Source organism: Oncorhynchus kisutch, linkage group LG19 (genome assembly GCF_002021735.2).
Source record: "Oncorhynchus kisutch isolate 150728-3 linkage group LG19, Okis_V2, whole genome shotgun sequence".
In the NCBI taxonomy this organism is placed as follows: Eukaryota; Metazoa; Chordata; class Actinopteri; order Salmoniformes; family Salmonidae; genus Oncorhynchus; species Oncorhynchus kisutch.
Genome location: NC_034192.2, coordinates 15189816 through 15215273, shown reverse-complemented (window position 1 = coordinate 15215273; position 25458 = coordinate 15189816). Strand labels below are relative to the sequence as shown.

The following is a 25458-nucleotide window of genomic DNA, read 5'->3' as shown; positions in this document are numbered from 1 at the left end:
AGGACTCAGGTGATACTGGAGAAGCTATTTTCTAGTCGTCTCCGACACAGGTAATTTCACGACTGTAGACAATCTTTCCCTGTCTAGAAGCTCCCCTAGGCTACTGTGTGAAAAAAAAGGTTTATGAGCTCTGAAAGTTGTGATCTCCTTTCATCTCGTCTCATTAGTCTCTTTTACCATTTCTTTCCTCACAGGGCCAAGTATTTCCGAGGGAAGAAGTTGAACGGGGAGTGCGACATCCGGGTGGAGCAGGTTGGTGGCGTTAGGACTGTTGGAGCTGCAGGGGAATGTGGCTGGGGATGGCTCAGACGAGGGATTGGGTTTTGTTAGCTCAGCTGATGCCACTCTTGGGTGACTGACTTGACCCACATCTTTCACAATTTCGTAACCCCATCATCCACTAGGAATCTAGGCTGCTATATTCAAGCACCATTAGGATCGCATGTTAGAGCTTTAGCAGCTGGGTAGCAGCAGGTATGATGTACCTATTAGACACTAAGTACATGGCTTTTTTACTCCCATGCCTCAGTTAGCCTGTTATCATGCTAGCATGCTCTGTGTTTGTGTACAGTATGTGCTTGGCTGCCTGATGGAATGTACTTATTTTTATGTACTCGTCTTCTCAGCATTGGATTATATGCAGGGAGAATTGAAATGTTTTCTGGACTCGTGTCAGAAGCAGTCCCTTACAGTTTTGAGTTGATGCTTTTTTATTTGAATCAGAAGCTAGCAATGGCAGTAGTTCGATTCATTATTTCTGACTCTCCCATCAGGTAGCTCTTTTACAAATGTTTTGTCACACCAACTTCCCCCTGAAGTAACCTGTTCTTAACCTTGTAGCACAAACACGGCAGTTTTAATGGGCATTTATCTTCATTTTTTTATATGAAAAGATGCCGTCAGTGCCAATGTATATGCAAAAATACGCAACCGTCTAGACATACAGTATTTTTGGTGGGTAGATAACATCTAATTTCCCTCCTAAAAGCTTGGCCATACATCTGCAAGCGATTGGGCAGACTGGAGTCGTTGTCTTTGAAATTAAGTGGTGGGATTTATTTGGAGAAGGAAAAAGCAAACCACAAAAGACCAGACCAGGGACTTTATAGGCTGTCTGTTTGCTCAACACTCTACTGTTGTGGTTAGATCTGATTCTCAGTAATATTGAGACCGTAGCTGGGCTAGTGAGGCTTGGAGTTGTAAATTAAAATCATGCATTTTTTAAGAATTGTGAAATATGGGGGCTCTGCGTTTTTGTAGCAGTTCTCGCCGTTGCTGAGAGCAAGCCCAAATAAAAACGTGGCGGCTCTTAATTAGGACCCTTAAATCAAGAGCGAAGGGACCGCTATGGGGGTCGCACCCTCAATCCCCCTAAACCCCATCTAACCCCAGTTGTATTTTTGCCAGACCCTCCACTGTTTCTCAGAAGTCCTCCTCCGCTCCTCGCAGGGTAACGAGTCAGATGCTAATTGCCCTGTGTAGGGTGGGAAGGCCGCCAGCCGGGACCCCTCGCCGGGTGTTAGTACATCTATCATAAAGCTCAAGGATGAAGGAAACCCGATCCCTGTGTGAAAAGTTGGATCAATGGGATGATGGCCCCCTTTTTTGTTGTTGAAAACTACAATAAAATGACAACCCCCTTGGTCTCTCTCTCTTTTTCTCTCTTTCCTACCTCCTCAGCTCTGCAGTGTTGTTGTCTTCCCTCACCCTGCTCTGAACTCAACTGGTGCCCACGTGCCCAAAGCCAACCTAGCTAGCTCTCCTGCTCTTCGAACAGCTGCTGCCATATAAGGTGCCAGTCGGAGGCACAGGCAGTGTACAGGCCACCCATAGCAGCTTCTGATAGCTGAGAGAGAGAGAAAGGCAGATAGACAGCCAGAAAGACAGAGAGAATGTGAGAGAGAAAGAGAGGCCTATTGAGGTCTGGTACACTACATGAGCAAAACTAAGTGAACACCTGCTCATCAAACATCTCATTCTAAACTCATGGGCATTAATATGGAGTTGGTGCCCCCTTTGCTGCAATAACAGCCTCCACTCTTCTGGGAAGGCTTTCCACCAGATGTTGGAACATTGCTGAGGGGACTTGCTTCCATTCAGCCACAAGAGCATTAGTGAGGTCGGGCACTGGTGTTGGGACATTAGGCCTAACTCGCATTCTGCATTCTAATTGATACCAAAGGTGTTCAATGGAGTTGAGGTCAGGGCTTTGTGCAGGCCAGTCAAGTTCTTCCACACTGATCTTGACTAACCATTTCTGTATGGACCTCTCTTTGTGCACTGGGGCATTGTCATGCTGTAACAGGAACGGACCTTTGTTGCCACAAAGTTCGAAGCGCAGAATCGTCTAGAATGTCATTGTGTGCTGTAGCGTTAAGATTTCCTTTCACTGGAACTAAGGGGCCAACCCGAACCATGAAAAACAGCCCCAGACCATTATTACTCCTCCACCAAACTTTACAGTTGGCCCTATGCATTGGGGCAGGTAGCGTTCTCTTGGCATCCGCAAAACCTAGATTTGTCCGTCAGACTGTTAGGTGGTGTAGCGTAATTCATCACTCCAGAGAACACGTTTCCACTACTCCAGACTCCAATGGCGGTGAGCTTTACACTACTCCAGCAGACCCTTGGCATTACGCATGGTGATCTTAGGCTTGTGTGCGGCTGCTCAGCAATGGAAACCCATTTCATGAAGCTCCCGACGAACAGTTATTATGTGGAGGTTGCTTCCAGAGGCCGTTTGGAACTCGGTAGTGAGTTTTGCAACCAAAGACTTTTATGCACTTCAGCACTCGTGGTCCCGTTCTGTGAGCTTGTGTGGGCTACCACATCGCAGCTGAGCCGTTGTTGCTCCTAGATGTTTCCACTTCACAGTAACAGAACTTACAGTTGTCCGGGAACAGCTCTAGCAGGGCTGAAATTTGACAAACTGATTTGTTGGAAAGGTGGTGTCCTACGATGGTGCCACGTTGAAAGTCAGTGAGATCTTCAGTAAGGCCATTCTACTGCCAATATTTGTTTATGGAGAGTACATGGCTGTGAGCTCGATTTGATACCTGTCAGCACTGGATGTGGCTGAAATAGCCTATTCCGCTAATTTGAAACGGTGTGCACATACATTTGTATATATAGTGTATCTCTTGATATGCCCCTCTGCCCAACCCCATTAAAATATTTCAGGTGTGAGCATGTTGTCACAAAACACTCTCCTCCACACCGACGAGGCCCTGCTTTGAAGGTTAACTTTCCCGGCGCCTCGACATGTATAAAACACTGAAACACAGAGTGCAAAACGTCTTCACCGTGGAGATGACAAACAGATTACAAGCAAAACTTTTTTTAAATATTCAGCTCATAGCTAAGGCTCTATATCGGTGTCACCTTGTCTCTGAATAGCATAGTTTCAGAGGGAACGTCATGCGTCGTTTCATATATGAATAGAACCGAGAGCAGTGCATCAATTGAACGTTAGGTCCCACCTATCATTAATCAGTTGATTCTTTGTGCTCCATACATTTTCACGAGTTCCATAATAATGAGCGTTATCGTCTAGCGTGGAGCTAGCGTTCGTCATGCTTGTCCAGTGACAGCTTCAGCTAAGTTTGAACGTTCTGCTGTGTGGTGCACATCTGCAAGTAGGCGTATACGATACATGAAGAGAGTGTGAACAAATCTCATCACTGTCATAGTTTTCCAAGCTGCAAGTTCAAGTTTAACAAGTAAAAGAAGATGCTGTGTCTGATTTGCTAGACCTTCTTGAGGGCCAGATGTTGCCCTAGGTACCACAGGTATCCTGCCTCATGCCAGGCACGTCCAACTGAACTCGTTCCCAGGTTTTTTCTTTTGGCACCGATCAACCTTGGCTTGGCCTTGAGCTGCTGCCCAGATCCTCATTGACTTACCCTCTGGGAGTCTTATCAATCTCTCAATAAGTGCTCCAAGATACCCTGCGCCATTGACTGTGCCCACTCTTATCTCTACACACTTGTGCCAGGAGATCCTGTGTGTGTTCAGATTGTTGATGTGCTCTAAAGGGGCATACACGGGGCTTCTGGGTTTTATCCACTATTTCCCACAATGCCTTTTGTGTCTCTTTTGAAGTATCTTGGATGTGTGCTCCCTTTCTGTGCTCGTGGGCTAAGCAGTGCCAAGCGGAGGATCTCGGTCATGACATCCAGTTTCTTTCCCCTGTGAGTAATGTTTTTTCCAAGGCTGCTTGCTCGTTTAATCTCCGTCAATGTGATATTAACATCACAGGCATGATTCAAATGCAATAATAGTCATCCACTGGGTACATATTGGTACTCGACAACCCTTGTTCATGAGTAGAGGAAAATAAGTAGTCAATTTTGTGCAATTGGACAAATTATGTGATTAGAATGAGTTCTAGTCGGGTCAGAAGGGACAACATCTGCTCACCAGGCCTATGACCTCAGTGAGAACAGAATGCCTGCTCTGCTCCGCTCTGCTCCCCTCCACCTTGTTCTTCCACGCTCCTCTCTCCTGCAGTAATGGAGATTCACAGCCAATTGGGTCTGTGTAATCCGTACCCTTAGTAATCGCCTCACGTCTCCACCCCCAGAGGTTCAGGGCATCTGTGTTGACGTTGTTACAAGATTGATGTTCAGTTGGAAATCTTTTACGAGGGATCAGCACTGGCAAACTGTACAATGACTCCTGTTGCCCTTTCTTGACCAACTTGAACAAGTGCAGCTGTGCCCTATATAGATGATAATAAGGTTTCTATTATGGAAAGGTTGCTGCTCTCCTCAGACTCCACTGCCTTACAATGCAGCACACATTTGTTTGTTCAGATAAATGAGGTGAAGTGTATAGAGTCCAAGTAAATAGTCATTTCTGCTGTTGAAAAACAGCTATGTTTGGACCCAAAGGAAACCACAAGATAGGAGCCTTCATTTGCCTACCCCCACATCTGCGTTCATCACCAGGAGCTATTTTAGGTTTCCCACTCCGGCTGTTGCTTTTGTATATATCGAGAGGGATCTGGTCAGGGGGACTGTTTCTTTTACAGGAGATATAATGGGCCATGTAATGATTGGGGGTGGTAGGGGGGAGGAGCAGGAGGTTTAGTCTAAATGGGTCTCGCACATGAAGCAGAGAATCCTTTCTATGATAGAGCTTGCCACAGTTCTAGGAGTTGAGCTATTGTCATTGTTTATCCGTACCCTGTGTCCTAAAAGCGTGACACCTCATGAATTGTTGTATCACAGTTGCAGATGTCAATATCGATCACAGGCTTTTTGCCGGCAGAGGCCGGCATAGTTGTAGTAAAATCACTTATTATCATGTTCTGAATGTTGGGATAATGCTTTAGATTTGCATGTGGTTTTACTCCGGGCCACCAAAGTTCTCGTTTACACGTTTGTCACCTGACTATAGCGAAAGGCACCTTGTGCACATGAACCTCAATGACACCCATTAGCAGAATTGTAAAAATACTCCCAAAGATTTCAGATGAGCATTGTGTTGTGTGATGCTAGCAAGGAGAGAGGGGGAGGAGAGGGAAGGGGAGGGGGGACCATATTTGGAGTCTATTGCTGTTTTTACTGTGCTGTCCACTTGTCCTGGGGCCCTGTCAGTGTCTCTCTCTGTGTGTGTGTGTGTGTGTGTGTGTGTGTGTGTGTGTGTGTGGTACAGTTGGGCAGAGTGCTCTCAGAATGCTGATTTATACCCTCCGCTGCCTGTTCAGAGGGCCTAATGCAGACTTTAAAATTCCCGATACCAAAACCTGTGGGCTCTCCTTCTCCGTGGCCAACGTGAGTAAAACATTTAAACGTGTTAACCCTCGCAAGGCTGCCGGGACCAGACGGCTTCCCTAGCCATGTCCTCAGAGCATGAGCAGACCAGCTGGCTGATGTGTTTATGGACATATTCAATCAATCCCTATCCCAGTCTGCTGTGCCCACATGCTTCAAGATGGCCACCATTGTTCCTGTCCCCAAGAAAGCAGAAGTAACTGAACTAAATGATTATCACCCTGTCATCATGGAGTGCTTTGAGAGACTAGTCAAGGATCATATCACCTCCACCCTACCTGATACCCTAGACCCACTCCAATTTGCTTACTGCCCCAATAGGTCCACAGACGACGCAATCGCCATCACACTGCACTCTGCCCTATCCCATCGGGACAAGAGGAATACCTATGTAAGAATGCTGTTCATTGACTATAGTTCAGCATTTAACTCCATAGTACCCTCCAAACACGTCATTAAGCTCAAGACACTAGGTCTCGACCCCGCCCTGTGCAACTGGGTCCTGGACTTCCTGACGGGCCGTCCCCAGGTGGTGAAGGTAGGAAACAACATCTCCACCCCGCTGATCCTCAACACTGGGGCCCCACAAGGGTGCGTTCTCAGCCCTCTCCTGTACTCCCTGTTCACCCATGACTGCTTGGCCATGCACGCCTCCAACCCAATCATCAAGTTGCAGGTGACACTACAGTGGAAGGACGGCCTACAGGGAGGAGGTGAGGTCCCTCAGAGTGTGGTGGCAGGAAAATAACCTCTCACTCAATGTCAACAAAACAAAGGAGATGATCGTGGACTCCAGGAAACAGCAGAATGAGCATCCCCCCATCCACATCGATGGGACAGTAGTGGAGAAGGTGGAAAGTTGTAAGTTCCTTGGCGTACACATCACGGACAAACTGAAATGGTCCACCCACAAATACAACGTGGTGAAAAAGGCACAACAGTGTCTCTTCAACCTCCAGGATGCTGAAGAAATGTGGCTTGTCACCTAAAACACTCACAAACTTTTGCAGATGCACAATCGAGAGCATCCTGTCGGGCTGTATCACCGCCTGGTACGGCAACTGCTCCACCCACAACCGCAAGGCTCTCCAGAGGGTAGTGCGGTCTGCACAACACATCACTGGATGCAAACTACCTGCCCTTCAGGACACCTACACCACCAGATATCACAGGAAGGCCAAAAAGATCATCAAGGACAACAACCACTCGAGCCACTGCCTGTTCACCCCGCTATCATCCAGAAGGCGAGGTCAGTACAGGTGCATCAAAGCTGGGACCGAGAGACTGAAAAACAGCTTCTATCTCAAGGCCATCAGACTGTTAAACAGCCATCACTAACATAGAGTGGCTGCTGCCAACAAACTGACTCAAATCTCTGGCCACTTTAATACATTCAATAATGGACTTAATAAAGGTATCACTAGTCACTTTTAATCACACCACTTTAATAATGTCAACATATCCTACATTACTCATCTCATATGTACAGTATATGCTGTATTCTATACCATCTGCTGCATCTTGCCTATGCTGCTCGGCCATCGCTCATCCATATATTTATATGTACATATTCTTATTCACCCCTTTACGTTTGTGTGTATAAGGTAGTCGTTGTGAATTTGTTAGATTACTTGTTAGATATTCCTGCACTGTCGGTGTCATGTCCTGACCTTAGTTCCTTTTGTATGTTTCTATTTTAGGTTGATCAGGGCGTGAGATGGGGTGGGCATTCTATGTTTTGTTCTTGTGTTTATATTTCTATGTGTTTGGCCAGGTATGGTTCCCAATCAGAGGCAGCTGTCAATCATTGTCTCTGATTGAGAACCATACGTAGGTAGCCTGTTTTCCCACTCTTGTTTGTGGGTGGTTATTTTCCGTTTGTGTTTTTCACCATTCGGGACTGTTTCGGTTTTTTCTTTATTCGCTTGTTTGTTTGTTTCCTGTGTTCAGTGTAATAAATATGACGAACACTTACCACGCTGCATATTGGTCCGATATTTGCTACTCCTCCTCAGAAGAGGAAGATGACAACCGTTACAGTCGGAACTAGAAGCACAAGCATTTCGCTACACTCACATTAACATCTGCTAACCATGTGTAAGTGAACAATAAGATTTGATTTGATTTGAAATATGCAACCAGGGGGGAAGAAACTCTAGACCACCTTTACTCCACACACAGATACACGTACAAAGCTCTCCCTCGCCCTCCATTTGGCAAATCTGACCATAATTCTATCCTTCTGATTTCTGCTGGTTAGCACAGACTGGAAAATGTTCTGGGATTCTTCCAATGGCATTGAGGAGTACACCACATCAGTCACTGGCTTCATCAATAAATGCATTGATGACTTCGTCCCCACAGTGACTGTACCTACATACCCCAACCAGAAGCCATGGATTACAGGGAGCATCCGCACTGAGCTAAAGGGTAGAGCTGGGAAGCACAGCCGAGAGCCGCCCCGTGACACAAGCCTACCAGACGAGCTAAATTACTTCTATGCTCACTTCGAGGCAAGTAACGCTGAAACATGCATGAGACCATCAGCTGTTCTGGATGACTGTGTGATCACGCTCGCCACAGCCGATGTGAGTAAGACCTTTCAACAGGTCAACCAACATTCACAAGGCCGCAGGGCCAGACAGATTACCAGGACGTGTACTCAGAGCATGCGCTGACCAACTGGCAAGTGTCTTCACTGACATTTTCAACCTCTCCCTGTCTGAGTCTGTAGTACCAACATGTTTAAAGCAGACCACCATAGTGCCTGTGCCCAAGAACACTAAGGTAACCTGCCTAAATGACTACTGACCCGTAGCACTCACGTCTGTAGCCATGAAGTGCTTTGCAAGGCTGGTCATGGCTCACATCAACACTATTATCCCAGAAACCCCAGACCCACTCCAATTTTCATACCACCCCAACAAATTCAGAGATGATGCAATCTCTATTGCACTCCACACTGCCCTTTCACATCTGGACAAAAGGAACACCTATGTGAGAATGCTATTAATTGATTACAGCTCAGTGTTCAACACCATCGTGCCCTCAAAGCTCATCACTAAGCTAAGGACCTTGGGACTAAACACCTTCCTCTGCAACTGGATCCTGGACGTCCCGCACCCAGGTGGTAAGGTTAGGTAACAACACAACCACCATACTGATCCTCATCACGGGGGCCCCTCAGGGGTGCGTGCTCAGTCCCCTCCTGTACTAAATATATATATTTGAACCTTTTTTAACTATGCAAGTAGGCTAAGAACAAAATCTTATTTACAATGACCGCCTACCCCAGTCAAACCTGAACGACCCTGGGGCAATTGTGCGCCGCCCTATGGGACTCCCAATTACTGCGAGATGTGATGCAGCCTGGATTCAAACCATGGCCTGTAGTTTATTTAATGTAACATTTATTTAACTAGGCAAGTCGGTTAAGAACAAATTCTTATTTACAATGACAGTCTAGGAACAGTGGGTTAACTGCCTTGTTCAGGGGCAGAACGACATATTTTTTACCTTGTCAGCTTGGGCTTTTGATCTAGAAACCTTTTGGTTACTGGCCCAATGCTTTAACCACTAGGCTACCTGCCGCCCCAACTAGTGATGCATCTTGCACTGAGATGCAGTGCCTTAGACCGCTGCGCCACTCGGGAGCTGTTCACTCATGACTGCACGGCCAGGCACGACTCCAACACCATCATTAAGTAAGCCGATGACACAACAGTGGTAGGCCTGATCACCGACAACGACGAGACAGTCTATAGTGAGGAGGTCAGAGACATGACCTCAAGACAAAGGAGATGATTGTGGACTACAGGAAAAGGACGACTGAGCATGCGCGCATTCTCATCGACGGGCTGTACTGGAGCAGGTTGAGAGCTTCAAATTCCTTGGCGTCCACATCACCAACAAACTAACATGGTCCAAACACACCAAGACAGTCGTGAAGAGGGCACAACAAAAATTATTCCTCCTCAGGAGACTGAAAAGATTTGGCATGGGATCCTCAGATCCTCAAAAAGTTCTACAGCTGCACCATCGAAAGCATCCTGACTGGTTGCATCACTGCCTGGTATGGCAACTGCCTGGCCTCCGACCGCAAGACACTACAGAGGGTAGTGAGAACGGCCCAGTACATCACTGGCAGGAATGTACGGCCCAGTACATTCCTGCCATCCAGGACCTCTATACCAGGCGGTGTCAGAGGAAGGCCCTAAAAATTGTAAAAGATTCCAGCCACCCTTGTCATAGACTGTTCTCTCTGCTACCGCATGGCAAGCGGTGCCGGAGCGCCAAGTCTAGGACCAAAAGGCTTCTAAACAGCTTCTACCCCCAAGCCATAAGACTCCTGAACATCTAATCAAATGGCTACCCAGACTATCCCCCTCTTTTACGCTGCTGCTACTCTGTTATTGTCTGCATAGTCACTTTAATAACTCTACCTACATGTACATATTACCTCAATTACCTTAACTAACCGGTGCCCCCGCACATTGACTCTGTGCCGGTACCCCCTGTGTATAGCCTCGCTATTGTTATTTTCCTGCTGCTCTCTAATTATTTGTTACTTTTATTTCATTTTATTTGTCGGTATTTTTCTTAACCGCATAGTCGGTTAAGGGCTTTTAAGTAAGCATTTCACTGTAAGGTCTACTCCTGTTGTATTTGGCGCATGTGACAAATCAAATTGGATTTGACACAAATCCGTGCACAAGTTTGAGTTCTGCACGTGCACTTTATCTCAAGTCCAGATTTGACCAAGGCAGCTTCAAGGATGGAACACTACAGAGCCACTAGAGAGACTTTAATCAGTTAAGTCATGGAACACTCTTCTTGAGGCCAGGGTATGGTTTTAAATACAAACACATATAGGACAGTTAGCACTTCAGATCCTGTTCCTCGAACATTAACAGGTTGTGGGAGATTTGGTGTGAGTATCATTTAGGCACTCATTGAATTGTCCTAGAAAGATGGCTCTCTGGCCCGACTGCTTGGTATGTCGGACACCAGCATCAAAGACCTGTACTGCAGCCTCCTGGCACATTTAGAAATACCGCAACTCTAACACAGAGATCCAGCGTTAAATGACACCAGTGGCGGTTAGAGAGGAAAGAAGAATCGTGTACTGGGGGGCAGTTTAAGGGGAGAGAAGGCAGTTCCCATGTATCCTGTCCTGTTTTCCTTTCCCAGGGTGAGAGCTGCTCTAACACAAATCTGAATCTATTACCCTGATGGTAACCATGGCACTGTCAAACGGGCCCTGTGTCCCGGGCACTCGCCCCAGTCACAAAAACGGCTCATCCATAACTGTCCAATGACAGAGGGCCCCACCGAGCCAGCCAGCCAATAGCAGGAGTTGTGGAGCGTTTTTGGTTGTTGCCAGAAACTAGCCCACTCTTCTGGTTTTATCTGGTCACAGCAAATGTCAATGTAGGCCCCTGCTGAGGGATTGCAATTTGCCAGAGGGATGAGTTGCAGATCTGTATACTGGGTTGTGTGGCGTGTGTGTAGATGTGTGCGATTCTCTGTGCGCGATTCTCTCTGTGTGTGTGCGTGTGTGTGTGTGTGTGTGTGTGTGTGTGCGTGTGTGTGTGTGTGTGTGTTTGTGTGTGTGTGTGAGAAAGTTAGCACCTCTGTGTGTGTCTGTTACGTCTTTTAAGAGTCTTTCATGGTGATGGTAAAGCATTGTGCCGAGCACACAGATGTTTCATTGCGAGGCGGGTATCAGTGGAGAGGAGCTGAGGAGAAGAAGTGAGCCAAGTTCCAGTGTGTTGTGTCTTTGAGGCGCATTGAGAGTGAGTGGCGCCTTGCTGTCCCGTAAATGAGATTAGGGAATTTACTCGCCCCCTGCTCTCTTCTTCTCCTCTGTAAGCGCAACACAATAAATAAAAAGAGGGGGTATTTTTTAACAGAAAAAAATACTGTTTTGTTAAGTTGGCACATTGTTCCGGAAACAAACAAATGAGGAAGACCTACTCCCCCATACTTTTTGTTTGTGCTGGCCACAATTGAGCATTTTGAATAGGATTCTGGAGTATATTGGTTGCAATAAACTGTACAGAAGACACTGTTTTCTATTCAAGTAAATGGAGGCTTTGGCCTGCATCCTTTCCTACAAAGTATCCACTCTGCAGAGACCCAGAAAGATAGCTGAAGAGCTACTCTGGCGCCTCACAAAACAACAAACACTGGAAGTTAAGGAAAGTAATGGTCTCTTCAAGTTATGGACTTTTCGAGATTGACACATATCAGTGAGGTCTCAGAGTGCTTCTCAGGTTAGAGGACAAGCTCATGTTTCTCCATCAATACCTCAGAGGCCGAACTCACATTGCCTGAACTTTAAGTCATCCATGTTCTTGGGAGTTCTTGTCATCCACGTTCATCGGCCAAGTACAATGCCTACAAAGGTGGCTTTTGTTTGTCTATTTGCACAGCACATGTTCGAACGACAGAGCAGCTAAACAATCCCATCCTGTGTGTGTGACTCCACCTCAATCTGTATATAGACGTAGTGTACAAAACGTCAATACCTTTCTAATATTGACTTCCCCCCCCCCCCAGGGTGTCGAAAGCGTTGACTCCAAAGTTGGCTGCATATCCTTTGGGTGGTGGACTATTCTTGATACACACAGGAAACTGTTGAGCATGAAAAATCCAACAGCGTTGCAGTTCTTGACACAAACTGGTGCAAGTGACACCTACTACCACACCCCATTAAAAGGCGCATAAATATTTTTGTCTTGCCAAATCCATGTCTCAATTGTCTCAAGGCTTTAAAATCCTTCTTTCACCTGTCTTCCTTCATCTACACTGATTTGAAGTGGATTTAACATGTGAGATCAATAAGTGATCATAGCTTTCGTCTTGATTCACCTCGTCAGTCTACACCACGGAGAGTTCATAATGTTTTGTACCCTTGTTTATTTAGATGAGTAGCTCATTGTTTAACTATGTAGCCTATAGGAAGAGTGAATTATTGAATTTGGCCCACCACGAGCCCATGTAGGTTCCTCATATGACAAATGACATCACCAACACGCTCTCTGTAAAATTGTGTTTGGGAGTCAACCAGGTCCGCCAAATTGAATTTTTCATAGTAGAAAAGTTGCAGGACTACACATTGAGGACCCATTAAAATGCCTGCCTTAGTGTCACGCTACATTCGTCAAAGTGATGTTAAGTCTGACAAATGTTACCACTAGAAGTCGGAGGTCAACATCTTGCTGTTCCGAGGTCAAGCTCTTACGGATCTCTCTCTGGGGCTTTTGGTTCATAACCTCTAATGGGAGCACCTAGCTAGGACTTGGAGGGCCTGAGACGAGCTCTACTCTAACTCTGTAACATCCCACACTGCAGTATACGTACTGAAACGGATCCTTCTTGACATTTGACCCCTAACCCTCACCTCTCCTTCCATCCCGAGTAGACTGGCCTCCCCATCTCCACAGAGCTAACATGTTGGAAGCATGTTCATAGTAAAGTAAGGCAGGAATGTTGTATTTTCTTTAGGGTTCATTAGCTTTTTGGCCCTCAGTGAAGCTAAATCTTTTAGGGTACCAACACCCAAACAAGGTCATCAAGGCCAAAAACAACGACGTGAACCCAGCATATGATCAAACAAAACCCCAAACTGAAATGACTGCAGTGATTCTGTTATTTTATTATGATTTGAAAAAATATGTAAAATATATTTTAAATGTAGTGTTTAATTCCTTCCTGATTCCTGGCTTAGGTCTCCTTGCGAGGTACTGTCCTGAGAACACAGTCAGCCAGTGAGAGACTAAAAAAAAAAGATTCATGGGAGTTAAATCTCTGGAGCAAATATTTTTCTAACTTGTAATTACATAAGAGACAATGGAGGCACTTGGCCCCTAATGCCCCATTGTAGTCCCTCTGTTCCCAGAGCTCTCTCCCAGACAGGCCAAGCTGCAGTGTCCCTTCCCCTCCAGAGAGGATCTCTGCTCTGCCTGGGAGTTTGATCAAGTCATTAAGTAGCTGCCTGGGCTAAAGCCTCCCTCCCTGTCACAAGGCCTCTGCTGTCCTGACCTCTCCGGGAGGCCACAGACAGACTCTGGATAACTTGATTAGTCTATCTGTCTCTCCTCTCTGGCTCTGTATCTCTCTGTATCTCTGTATCTCTGTCTCTCTCTCTCTCTCTCTCTCTCTCTCTCTCTCTCTCTCTCTCTCTCTCTCTCTCTCTCTCTCTCTGTCTGTCTGTCTCTGTCTCTGTCTCTGTCTCTGTCTCTGTCTCTGTCTCTGTCTCGCTCTCTCTCTCTCTCTCTCTCTCCCACCCCTCACATAGAAATAGTATTACCTCTCATTGTGGCCTCCTTGACTTGGTGTTTCTCGTTATAGTAACTATTTCTATGGCCCCTCTTGCCCCTAGAGAAGGGGTGACTGGAGCTTAAGTGGTAGAGCCTTCCACACCACTCACTTACACATGACATCATAGATTCCGAATGATGGGTGTTTTCTGCTGCAAACTATTTTGAACGTTGATGTATCCCACTCACATCCAAGTGTGGCAACATTAGTGTGTGTGTGTGTGTGTGTGTGTGTGTGTGTGTGTGTGTGTGCGTGTGCGTGTGCATGTGGAATGTTTTACTCTCATATAGTTCAATTATTTTACAGAAAGCCATAGGAAAGGGCAGGTGGCTTTTATGTTAGTTTTGAAAAGGACTGTTTTATGTTGTTGATTCAGGCCTATATACACCAAATGGAAATGGTGTTTTACAGTAATTTGCTACTTCTATCCCCCAGTGAATAATGTGTATAATCAGCGTGGTGTTTTTCTCCTTGTTTCACAGGCAGAGTTCTCAGAGATCAACCTGGCTTCGTACATGAACACTGGGTGTATGATTGATATGCAGGCCATAAGAGGAGGAACCAAAGTGGTCAGGTAAGGTAACAAAGAGGGAGAGCGATGGAAGGAGATGCAGAAAGAGAGAGCGGCCCCTGTATGTCCGTCAGTAGCTCTGCTCTGACGCATTTGCCCACGCATCTTCAGTCTCCCTCAGTGGGTCCAGACAATGGCTCCAGTTATTCCCTTTCAACAGCCACCAGCTACATTGTAGACAAGTAATATGTGTGTGTGTGTGTGTGTGTATATATACATTTGCTTTCAGTCACAAAAAAAAGGACATCACAAAAGACGATGGAGCCAGTGGGAAATTATATGAAAAGGACTGGCTATTACTGTCACGCAAAACATTTCTGTGAATACCTCTGAAAAGAAGTACAGCATCAAAAGCACCCAACCTTATTACCTCTGTATCCTTCCTCCCAGCCCAAACACTACTTCTCAGAGTTCCAGAATTCCCTCCTCAATTTTGTTCTGTGTTCCGTACATCAGTAAGATTCCAAAATGGAACCGTCTTCACACAACTTCTTTATATACCAACTTCTTCCGCTGTGGGCTGCAGTAGAGCAGTTTTTCTGGTAGTTTGGGAGTTGACGTCACCCCCTGCCTCTCTCTTCTTTAGCAGGGTTTCAGGCCCTGATTTGCAAATTAGATTAGCTAATGAGGTGCATGCTGCTGTGGAGCGTCAGACCACTGCTTGTTTCACAGCCTTCTGGGGAATGCACTAGCCTGGTCCCAGATCTGTTTGTGCTGTCTTGCCATCAGCATAACAATGACCATAGGAGTTGGAACAAACAGATCTGGGACCAGGCTAATAAATGTACTACTCAGCTCTATGCTGGCATCGCAACGATAGTTTATCGCTGTAAGGAACATTGTATTTTTCTTGTATACACATAATCTGAAAAAACAACCTTCAGGGTTGGATCTGGCAGTCGTACAGGAAATGTTCAGGACACGAGGCCGTGTGTAGTTTGAAACAGTTTGAAGTTAAGTCAAGGATACACAGTGGCTAGAATAGACAGTAGTGTTATGTATCATGCCATTCTGTTGTAGCTTGTTGTCTGGGAGGTGGATGCCTGCCTGGCTGTCCATCACTGAGGTTATTGTATTGCTTGCCTGTATTATGTAATCAATTCCCATGGATTGACTGCAATAGAGAGTCAATGCCCACGTGAAAATACTACAGCTTATACTACAGTACTTACTAGGGCTGACCCCAATTAGTCAACTGGTCGATTGTTTTGTCGTTAGGCTGTTGGCCGAGATTGTTTTGGTAGAGCAGTAACAAATATACAGTGCCTTGCGAAATTATTCGGCCCCCTTGAACTTTGCGACCTTTTGTCACATTTCAGGCTTCAAACATAAAGATATAAAACTGTATTTTTTTGTGAAGAATCAACAACAAGTGAGACACAATCATGAAGTGGAATGACATTTATTGGATATTTCAAACTTTTTTAACAAATCAAAAACAAAAAAATTGGGCGTGCAGAATTATTCAGCCCCCTTAAGTTAATACTTTGTAGCGCCACCTTTTGCTGCGATTACAGCTGTAAGTCACTTGGGGTATGTCTCTATCAGTTTTGCACATCGAGAGACTGACATTTTTTCCCATTCCTCCTTGCAAAACAGCTCGAGCTCAGTGAGGTTGGATGGAGAGCATTTGTGAACAGCAGTTTTCAGTTCTTTCCACAGATTCTCGATTGGATTCAGGTCTGGACTTTGTCTTGGCCATTCTAACACCTGGATATGTTTATTTTTGAACCATTCCATTGTAGATTTTGCTTTATGTTTTGGATCATTGTCTTGTTGGAAGACAAATCTCCGTCCCAGTCTCAGGTCTTTTGCAGACTCCATCAGGTTTTCTTCCAGAATGGTCCTGTATTTGGCTCCATCCATCTTCCCATCAATTTTAACCATCTTCCCTGTCCCTGCTGAAGAAAAGCAGGCCCAAACCATGATGCTGCCACCACCATGTTTGACAGTGGGGATGGTGTGTTCAGGGTGATGGGCTGTGTTGCTTTTACGCCAAACATAACGTTTTGCATTGTTGCCAAAAAGTTCAATTTTGGTTTCATCTGACCAGAGCACCTTCTTCCACATGTTTGGTGTGTCTCCCAGGTGGCTTGTGGCAAACTTTAAACGACACTTTTTATGGATATCTTTAAGAAATGGCTTTCTTCTTGCCACTCTTCCATAAAGGCCAGATTTGTGCAATATACGACTGATTGTTGTCCTATGGACAGAGCCTCCCACCTCAGCTGTAGATCTCTGCAGTTCATCCAGAGTGATCATGGGCCTCTTGGCTGCATCTCTGATCAGTCTTCTCCTTGTATGAGCTGAAGGTTTAGAGGGACGGCCAGGTCTTGGTAGATTTGCAGTGGTCTGATACTCCTTCCATTTCAATATTATCGCTTGCACAGTGCTCCTTGGGATGTTTAAAGCTTGGGAAGTCTTTTGGTATCCAAATCCAGCTTTAAACTTCTTCACAACAGTATCTCGGACCTGCCTGGTGTGTTCCTTGTTCTTCATGATGCTCTCTGCGCTTTTAATGGACCTCTGAGACTATCACAGTGCAGGTGCATTTATACGGAGACTTGATTACACACAGGTGGATTGTATTTATCATCATTAGTCATTTAGGTCAACATTGGATCATTCAGAGATCCTCACTGAACTTCTGGAGAGAGTTTGCTGCACTGAAAGTAAAGGGGCTGAATAATTTTGCACGCCCAATTTTTCAGTTTTTGATTTGTTAAAAAATTTGAAATATCCAATAAATATCGTTCCACCTCATGATTGTGTCCCACTTGTTGTTGATTCTTCACAAAAAAATACAGTTTTATATCCTTATGTTTGAAGCCTGAAATGTGGCAAAAGGTCGCAAAGTTCAAGGGGGCCGAATACTTTCGCAAGGCACTGTATATACAGTTAAAGTCGGAAGTTTACATACACCTTAGCCAAATACATTCAAACTCAGTTGTTCACAATTCATGACATTTAATCCTAGTAAAAATCCCCTGTCTTAGGTCAGTTAGGATCACCACTTTATTTTAAGAATGTGAAATGTCAGAATAATAGTAGAGAGAATTATTTCTGTCGGCTTTTATTTCTTTCACCGCATTTCCAGTGGGTCAGAAGTTTAGATACACTCAATTATTATTTGGTAGCATTGCCTTTAAATTGTTTAACTTGGGTCAAATGTTTTGGGGAGCCTTCCACAAGCTTCCCGCAATAAGTTGGGTGAATTTTGTCCCATTCCTCCTGACAGAGCTGGTGTAACTGAGTCAGGTTTGTAGGCCTCCTTGCTCGCACACGCTTTTTCAGTTCTGCCCACAAATTTTCTATAGGATTGAGGTCAGGGCTTTGTGATGGCCACTCCAATACCTTGACTTTGTTGTCCTTAAGCCATTTTGCCACAACTTTGGAAGTATGCTTGGGGTCATTTTCCACTTGGAAGACCCATTTGCGAGTGCACCAGTCCCTCCTGCAGCAAAGCACCCCCACAACATGATGCTGCCACAACCGTGCTTCACGGTTGGGATGCTGTTCTTCGGCTTGCAAGCCTCCCCCTTTTACCACCAAACGTCATTATGCCCAAACAGTTCTATTTTTGTTTCATCAGACCAGAAGACATTTCTCCAAAAAGTACGATCTTTGTCCCCATGTGCAGTTGCAAACTGTAGTCTGGCTTTTTTATGGCGGTTTTGGAGCAGTGGCTTCTTCCTTGCTGAGCGGCCTTTCAGGTTACGTCGATATAGGACTCGTTTTACTGTGGATATTGATACTTTTGTACCTGTTTCCTCCAGCATCTTCACAAGGTCCTTTGCTGTTGTTCTGGGAATGATTTGCACATTTCGCACCAAAGTACATTAATCTCTAGGAGACAGAACGCTTCTCCTTCCTGAGCGGTATGACGGCTGCGTAGTCCCATGGTGTTTATACTTTCATACTATTGTTTGTACAGATGAACGTGGTACCTTCAGGCGTTTGGATATTGCTCCCAAGGATGAATCAGACTTGTGTAGGTCTACATTTTTTTTCTGAGGTCTTGGCTGATTTATTTTTATTTTATTTTATTTTATTTTATTTATTGTTTTACGTCAAGCAAAGAGGCACTGAAGTATGAAGTTAGGCCTTGAAAGACATCCACAGGTACACCTCCAATTGACTCAAATGATGTCTTTCAGAAGCTTCTAAAGCCATTACATCATTTTCTGGAATTTTCCAAGCTGTTTAAAGGCACAGTCAACTTAGTGTATGTAATCTTCTGACCCACTGGAATTGTGATACAGTGAAATAATCTGTCTGTAAACAGTTGTTGGAAAAATGACTTGTGTCATGCACAAAATAGATGTCCTAACTAACTTGCCAAACAATAGTTTGTGAACAAGAAATGTGTGGAGTGGTTGAAAAACAAGTTTTAATGACTCCAACCTAAGTCTATGTAAACTTCCGACTTCAACTGTATATACACACTACCTGTCAAAAGTTTTTGAACACATGCCCATTCAAGGGTTTTTCTTTATTTGTACTATTTTCTACATTGTAGAATAATAGTGAAGACATCAAAACTATGAAATGACACATATGGAATCATGTAGTAACCAAAAAAGTTAAACCAATCAAAATATGTTTTAGATTCTTCAAAGTAGCCACCCTTTGCCTTGATGACAGCTTCGCACACTCTTGGCATTCTCTCAACCAGCTTCACCTGGAATGCTTTTCCAACAGTCTTGAAGGAGTTCCCACATATGCTGAGCACTTGTTGGATGCGTTTCCTTTACTCTGTGATCCAACTCATCCAAATTATCTCAATTGTGTTGAGGTTGGGTGATTGTGGAGGCTTTCCTTCTTGGTCAAATAGCCCTTACACAGCCTGGAGGTGTGTTGAGTCATTGTCCTGTTGAAAAACAAATGCGCAAACCAGATGGGATGGCGTATCGCTGCAGAATGCTGTGTTGGCCATGCTGGTTAAGTGTGCCTTGAATTGTAAATAAATCACTGACAGTGTCACCAGCAAAGCATCCCCACACCATCACACCTCCTGCTCTATGCTTTACGTTGAGAACTACACATGCAGAGATCATCCATTCACCTACTCTGTCTCACAAAGACACGGAGATTGGAACCAAAAATCTCAAATTTGGACTCCAAAATACAGATTTCCACTGGTCTAATGTCCGTTGCTCATGTTTCTCGACCCAAGCAAGTCTCTTCTTCTTATTGGTGTCCTTTAGTAGTGGTTTCTTTGCAGAAAATCGACCATGAAGGCCTGATTCACGCAGTCTCCTCTGAACAGTTGATGTTGAGATGTGTCTGTTACTTGAACTTTGTGAAGCATTTATTTGGGCGGCAATCTGAGGCGCACTTAACTCTAAAGAACTCTGCAGCAGAGGTAACTCTGGCTCTTCTGTTCCTGTGGCGGTCCTAATGAGAGCCAGTTTTATCATAGTGCCTGATGTTTTTTGCAACAGCACTTGATTAAACTTTCTAAGTTCTTGAAATCTTCCGTATTGACAGACCTTCATGTCTTAAAGTAAAGATGGATTGTAGTTTATCTTTGCTTATTTGAGCTGTTCTTGCCATAATATGGACTTGGTCTTTTACCAAATAAGGCTATCTTCTGTATACCCCCGACCTTGTCACAATACAACTGATTGGCTCAAACGCATTAAGATGGAAAGAAATTCCACAAATTCACTTTGAACAAGGCACCCTTGTTAATTGAAATGCATTACAGGTGACTACCTCATGAAGCTGGTTGATAGTTTACCAAGAGTGTGCAAGGCTGTTATCTTTTTTTGGTTACTACATGATTCCCTAGGTGTTATTTCCTGGTTTTGATGTCTTCGCTATTACTCTACATACATAATCATGTATTTTCTACATTGTAGAATAATTGTGAAGACATCAAAACTATGAAATATGAAATAACACATTTGGAATCAAGTTTTGGTTCGTTTCATTCCATTTACGATTTTTGTCAATTTAGTCATTGTCTTTTGTTTGGAGAGCTCCTGTTAATATTGAGTAAGGACTCGCATGCATGAAGTTGACCTATAGGCTACCTTGCCTGCGCGCAAACTTAGGCATATAAATGTGCCAATTTGAGGATCTGATAGTATTTCTGATTGGCTTAACGCACCGCCACTAATGAGCTGTGGAGCTTCTCAAAGTAATGTTTACTTCTCATCAAACAGCAAGAAAACCAAGTCTGTGTGTATTTGAATTGATTTGAATAATATTTCCAACACTGTCCCTTTCGATAACCACTCGTGAAAGGGTCAAATGTCATGCTCTGATCCAGTGGAAACATCATAAAAGAAATGCCGGATTTACTTCTTATCAGCGCTTGACTTGGACAGAAATAGGTTTTGTTACTCTTTTTTGGGTACTGGTACTGTTTATTTAGGTGCAGGAGCCAAGTCAAGTACTGCTTCTTGTCCCTTGCCCAAATTGCCTACAGTTGTGTCTGTCCCAAGCTCACTGGCACAGGAAACTCTGAGGGCCCAGAATATTGTTTTTAATCAGGATATTTTCTACCTGCAAGCTGCAATGGTTTTATTTGTTGGCTTTATGTAGGCTATTTTTACATAGTTGGCAATGGCAATAGAAGTTACTTTTTAGGTTTGTATCATTTTCATTTAGATTTGGATAGAATTTTGATTAACCACATGACAATGATTTTGAGCTATGTTATTATAAATTAAATTAAACTTTCACGAAAATGTGCATATGAGAATCATAACTGGCACCAGATCGGTAGAAATGGTAAGATAAATTGACATTCCACATGAGAAAAGTTGCGGACTCCTTCTGTAGCCTATTACTGGCACCTTCAAGAGAGTAATGGCAGAATCTGAGAAAGCCAGCAAGAGGGAGAGGAGGATGCTCTTTTTTTTTTTTTTTGGTTATCTAGATCTCTGGGATTATTTCATCAAACTGTGAGCTTAAATAGTACGTACACACCCCAACCATAAGCCATGGATAACAGGCAACATCCACACTGAGCCAAAGGGTAGAGCTGCCGCTTTCAAGGAGGGAAGCTTATAAGAATTCCCGTTATGCCCTCCGACGAACCATCAAACAGACAACGCGTCAATACAGGACTAAGATCGAAACATACTACATTGGCTCCGACGCTCGTCGGATGAGGCAGTGCTTTCAAACTACTACAGCCTACTAAGGGAAGCAGAGCCTAGAGCTGCCCAGTGACACGAGCTTACCAGACGGGCTGAATAACTTCTATGCTCGCTTCTAGGCAAGTAACACTGAAACATGCATGAGACCATCAGCTGTTCCAGACGACTGTGGGTTCACACTCTCTGCAGGAGATGTGAGTAAGACCTTTAAACAGGTCTACATTCACAACACCGAAGGGCCAGACTGATTACCAGGACGTGTACTCCGAGCATGCGCTGATCAACTGGCAAGTGGCTTCACTGACATTTTCAAACTCTCCCTGTCTGAATCTGTAATACCAACATGTTTCAAGCAGACCACCATAGTCCATGTGCCCAAGAACACTAAGGTAACCTGCCTAAATGACTACCAACCCGTCACACCCTTGTCTGTAGCCATGAAGTGCTTTGAAAGGCTGGTCATGGCTCACATCAACACCATCATCCCAGAAACCCTAGACCCACCCCAATTTGCACTCCTACACTGCCCTTTCACATCTGGACAAAAATAACACCTGTGTGAGAATGCTATTAATTGACTACAGCTCAGCGTTCAACACCATCGTGCCCTCAAAGCTCAAAGCTGGGACTAAACACCTCCCTCTGCAACTGGACCCTGGACTTCATGACGGGCCACCCCCAGGTGGTATGCGTAGATATCCGCCACGCTGATCCTCAACACGGGGACCCCTCAGTCCCCTCCTGTACTCCCTGTTTACTCATGACTGCACGGCCAGGCACGACTCCAACACCATCAAGTTTGCCGATGACACAACAGTGGTATACCTGATCACCAACAACGACGAGGCAGCCTATAGGGAGGAGGTCCGAGACCTGATTGTGTGGTGCAAGGAGAACAACCTCTCCCTCAATATGATCAAGACAAAGGAGATGATTGTGGACTACAGCAAAAGGAGGACCGAGCACACCTGCATTCTCATCGAAGGGGCTGTAGTGGACCAGGTCGAGAGCTTCAAGTTTGTTGGTGTCCACATCACCAACAAATTAACATGGTGCAAGCACACCAAGACAGTCGTGTAGAGGGCACGAAAAACCTATTCCCCCTCAGGAGACTGAAAAGATTTGGCATGGGTCCTCAGATCCTCAAAAGGTTCTACAGCTGCACCATCGAGAGCATCCTGATGAGTTGCATCATTGCCTGGTATGGCAGCTGCTCGTTCTCCGACCACAAGGCACTACAGAGGGTAGTGCGTACAGCCCAGTACATCACTGGGGCCAAGCTTCCTGCCATCCAGGACCTCTATACCAGGCGGTGTCAGAGGAAGGCCCTAAAAATGTTCAAACACTCCAGCCACCCTAGTCATAGACTGTTCTCTATGCTACCGCACGGCAAGCGGTTCCGGAGCGCCAAGTCTAGGTCCAAGAGGCTTCTAAACAGCTTCTACCCCCAAGCCATAAGACTCCTGAACACTAATATTTCTACCTAGACTATTTGAATTTTGGGGGGTATTTTCTTAAAACTCTGTTGTTGGTTAAGGGCTTGTAAGTAAGAATATCACTGTATGGTCTACACCTGTTGTATTAGGTGCATGTGACTAATACAATTTGATTTGATTTAAAGCATCAGACAAGCTCAATTCATATAGTTGTTTTTATTTAAAAAATCATAGGGAATGTCTACAGTATATTTGATGTTTGAAAATACTACCAATCGATTGGTCCAAAGAACAGATGACTTTTGGTCGACAAAGATTTTTGTAGTCGGGGACAGCGCTACTACATGCTGTAGTATCCCTCAATCATGTGTAGTACTATATATAATGTTGTAGAATACTAAAGTAATTACTACAGTAATGTCTGCAAAAACACTACATTTGTTTTAGCTATAGTAAATACTACAGTGTTTAATTTGCATATACCCTGCCCATCCCCTTCCCCCACATCCGAATTTGTGCCACCCGTAAGAGAGAAACCTACATGCCAAGTATAGATCATATAAACTCAGTAAAAAAAGAAACGTCCTCTCACTGTCAACTGCGTTTATTTTCAGCAAACTTAACATGTGTAAAATGTGTATGAGCATAGCAAGATTCATCAACTGAGACATAAACTGAACAAGTTCCACAGACATGTGACTAACAGAAATTGAATAATTTGTCCCTGAATAAAGGGGGGGTCAAAATCAAAAGTACCAGTCAGTATCTGGTGTGGCCACCAGCTGTATTAAGTACTGCAGAGCATCTCCTCCTCATGGACTGCACCAGATTTGCCAGATCTTGCTGTGAGATGTCACTCCACCAAGGCACCTGCAAGTTCCCGGACATTTCTGTGAGGAATGGCCCTAGCCCTCACCCTCCGATCCAACAGGTCCCAGACGTGCTCTATGGGATTGAGATCCGGGCTCTTCGCTGGCCATGGCAGAACACACATTCCTGTCTTGCAGGAAATCACTCACAGAACGAGCAGTATGGCTGTTGGCATTGTCATGCTGGAGGGTCATGTTAGGATGAGCCTGCAGGAAGGGTACCACATGATGGAGGAGGATGTCTTCCCTGTAACGCACAGCGTTGAGACTGCCTGCAATGACAACAAGCTCAGTCCAATAATGCTGTGATACACCGCCCCAGACCATGACGGACCCTCGACCTCCAAATCGATCCTGCTCAAGAGTACAGGCCTCGGTGTAACTCTCATTCCATCGACGATAAACGTGAATCCGACCATCACCCCTGGTGAGACAAAACCACGACTCTTCAGTGAAGAGCACTTTTTGCCAGTCCTATCTGGTCCAGCGACGGTGGGTTTGTGCCCATAGGCTACGTTGTTGCCGGCGATGTCTGGTGAGGAACTGCCTTACAACAGGCCTACAAGCCCTCAGTCCAGCCACTCTCAGCCTATTCCTGAGCATTAATGGAGGGATTGTGCGTTCCTGGTGTAACCTGGGCAGTTGTTGTTTCCATTCTGTACCTGTCCCGCAGGTGTGATGTTCAGATGTACCGATTCTGTGCAGGTGTTGTTACACGTGGCCTGCCACTATGAGGACGATCAGCTGTCCGTCCTGTCTTCCTATAGCGCTGTCTTGGGCGTTTCACAGTACGGACATGGCAATTTATTGCCCTGTGCACATCTGCAGTCCTCATGCCTCCTTGCAGCATGCCTAAGGCACGTTCACGCAGATGAGCAGGGACCCTGGGCATCTTTCAAGACTCTACCTAGAGCTGGCCGCCTGGCCAAACTGAGCAATCGGGGGAGAAGGGCCTTGGTCAGGGAGGTGACCAAGAACCCAATGGTTACTCTGACAGAGCTCCAGAGTTCCTCTGTGGAGATGGGAGAACCTTCCATAAGGACAACCATCTCTGCAGCACTCCACCAATTAGACATTTATGGTAGTCCAGACGGAAGCCACTCAGTAAAAGGCACATGACAGCCCGCTTGGAGTTTGCCAAAATGCACCTAAATACTCTCATACCATGAGAAACAAGATTCTCTGTTCTGGTGAAACCAAGATTGAACTCTTTGGCCTGAATTCCAGGCGTCACGTCTGAAGGAAACCTGGCACCATGCCTACGGTGAAGCATGGTGGCACCATTATGCTGTGGGGATAATGGCACCATTATGCTGTGGGGACTGGGAGACTAGTCAGGATCAAGGGACAGGAATGGAGCAAAGTACA

At 45.1% G+C, this 25458-nt stretch overlaps 1 protein-coding gene across 1 annotated transcript in view; it reads left to right on the top strand.

Moving 5' to 3' along the window:
- The window catches only part of LOC109864636 (synapsin-3-like), a 136499-nt gene that overhangs the window by 34627 nt on the left and 76414 nt on the right, over nucleotides 1–25458 (top strand). Inside the window, exons 3-4 of the mRNA XM_031797327.1 lie at nucleotides 195–252; nucleotides 14585–14676. Of these exons, the coding sequence (XP_031653187.1) occupies nucleotides 195–252; nucleotides 14585–14676 (150 nt within the window). The remainder of the gene's footprint in view (nucleotides 1–194; nucleotides 253–14584; nucleotides 14677–25458) is intronic.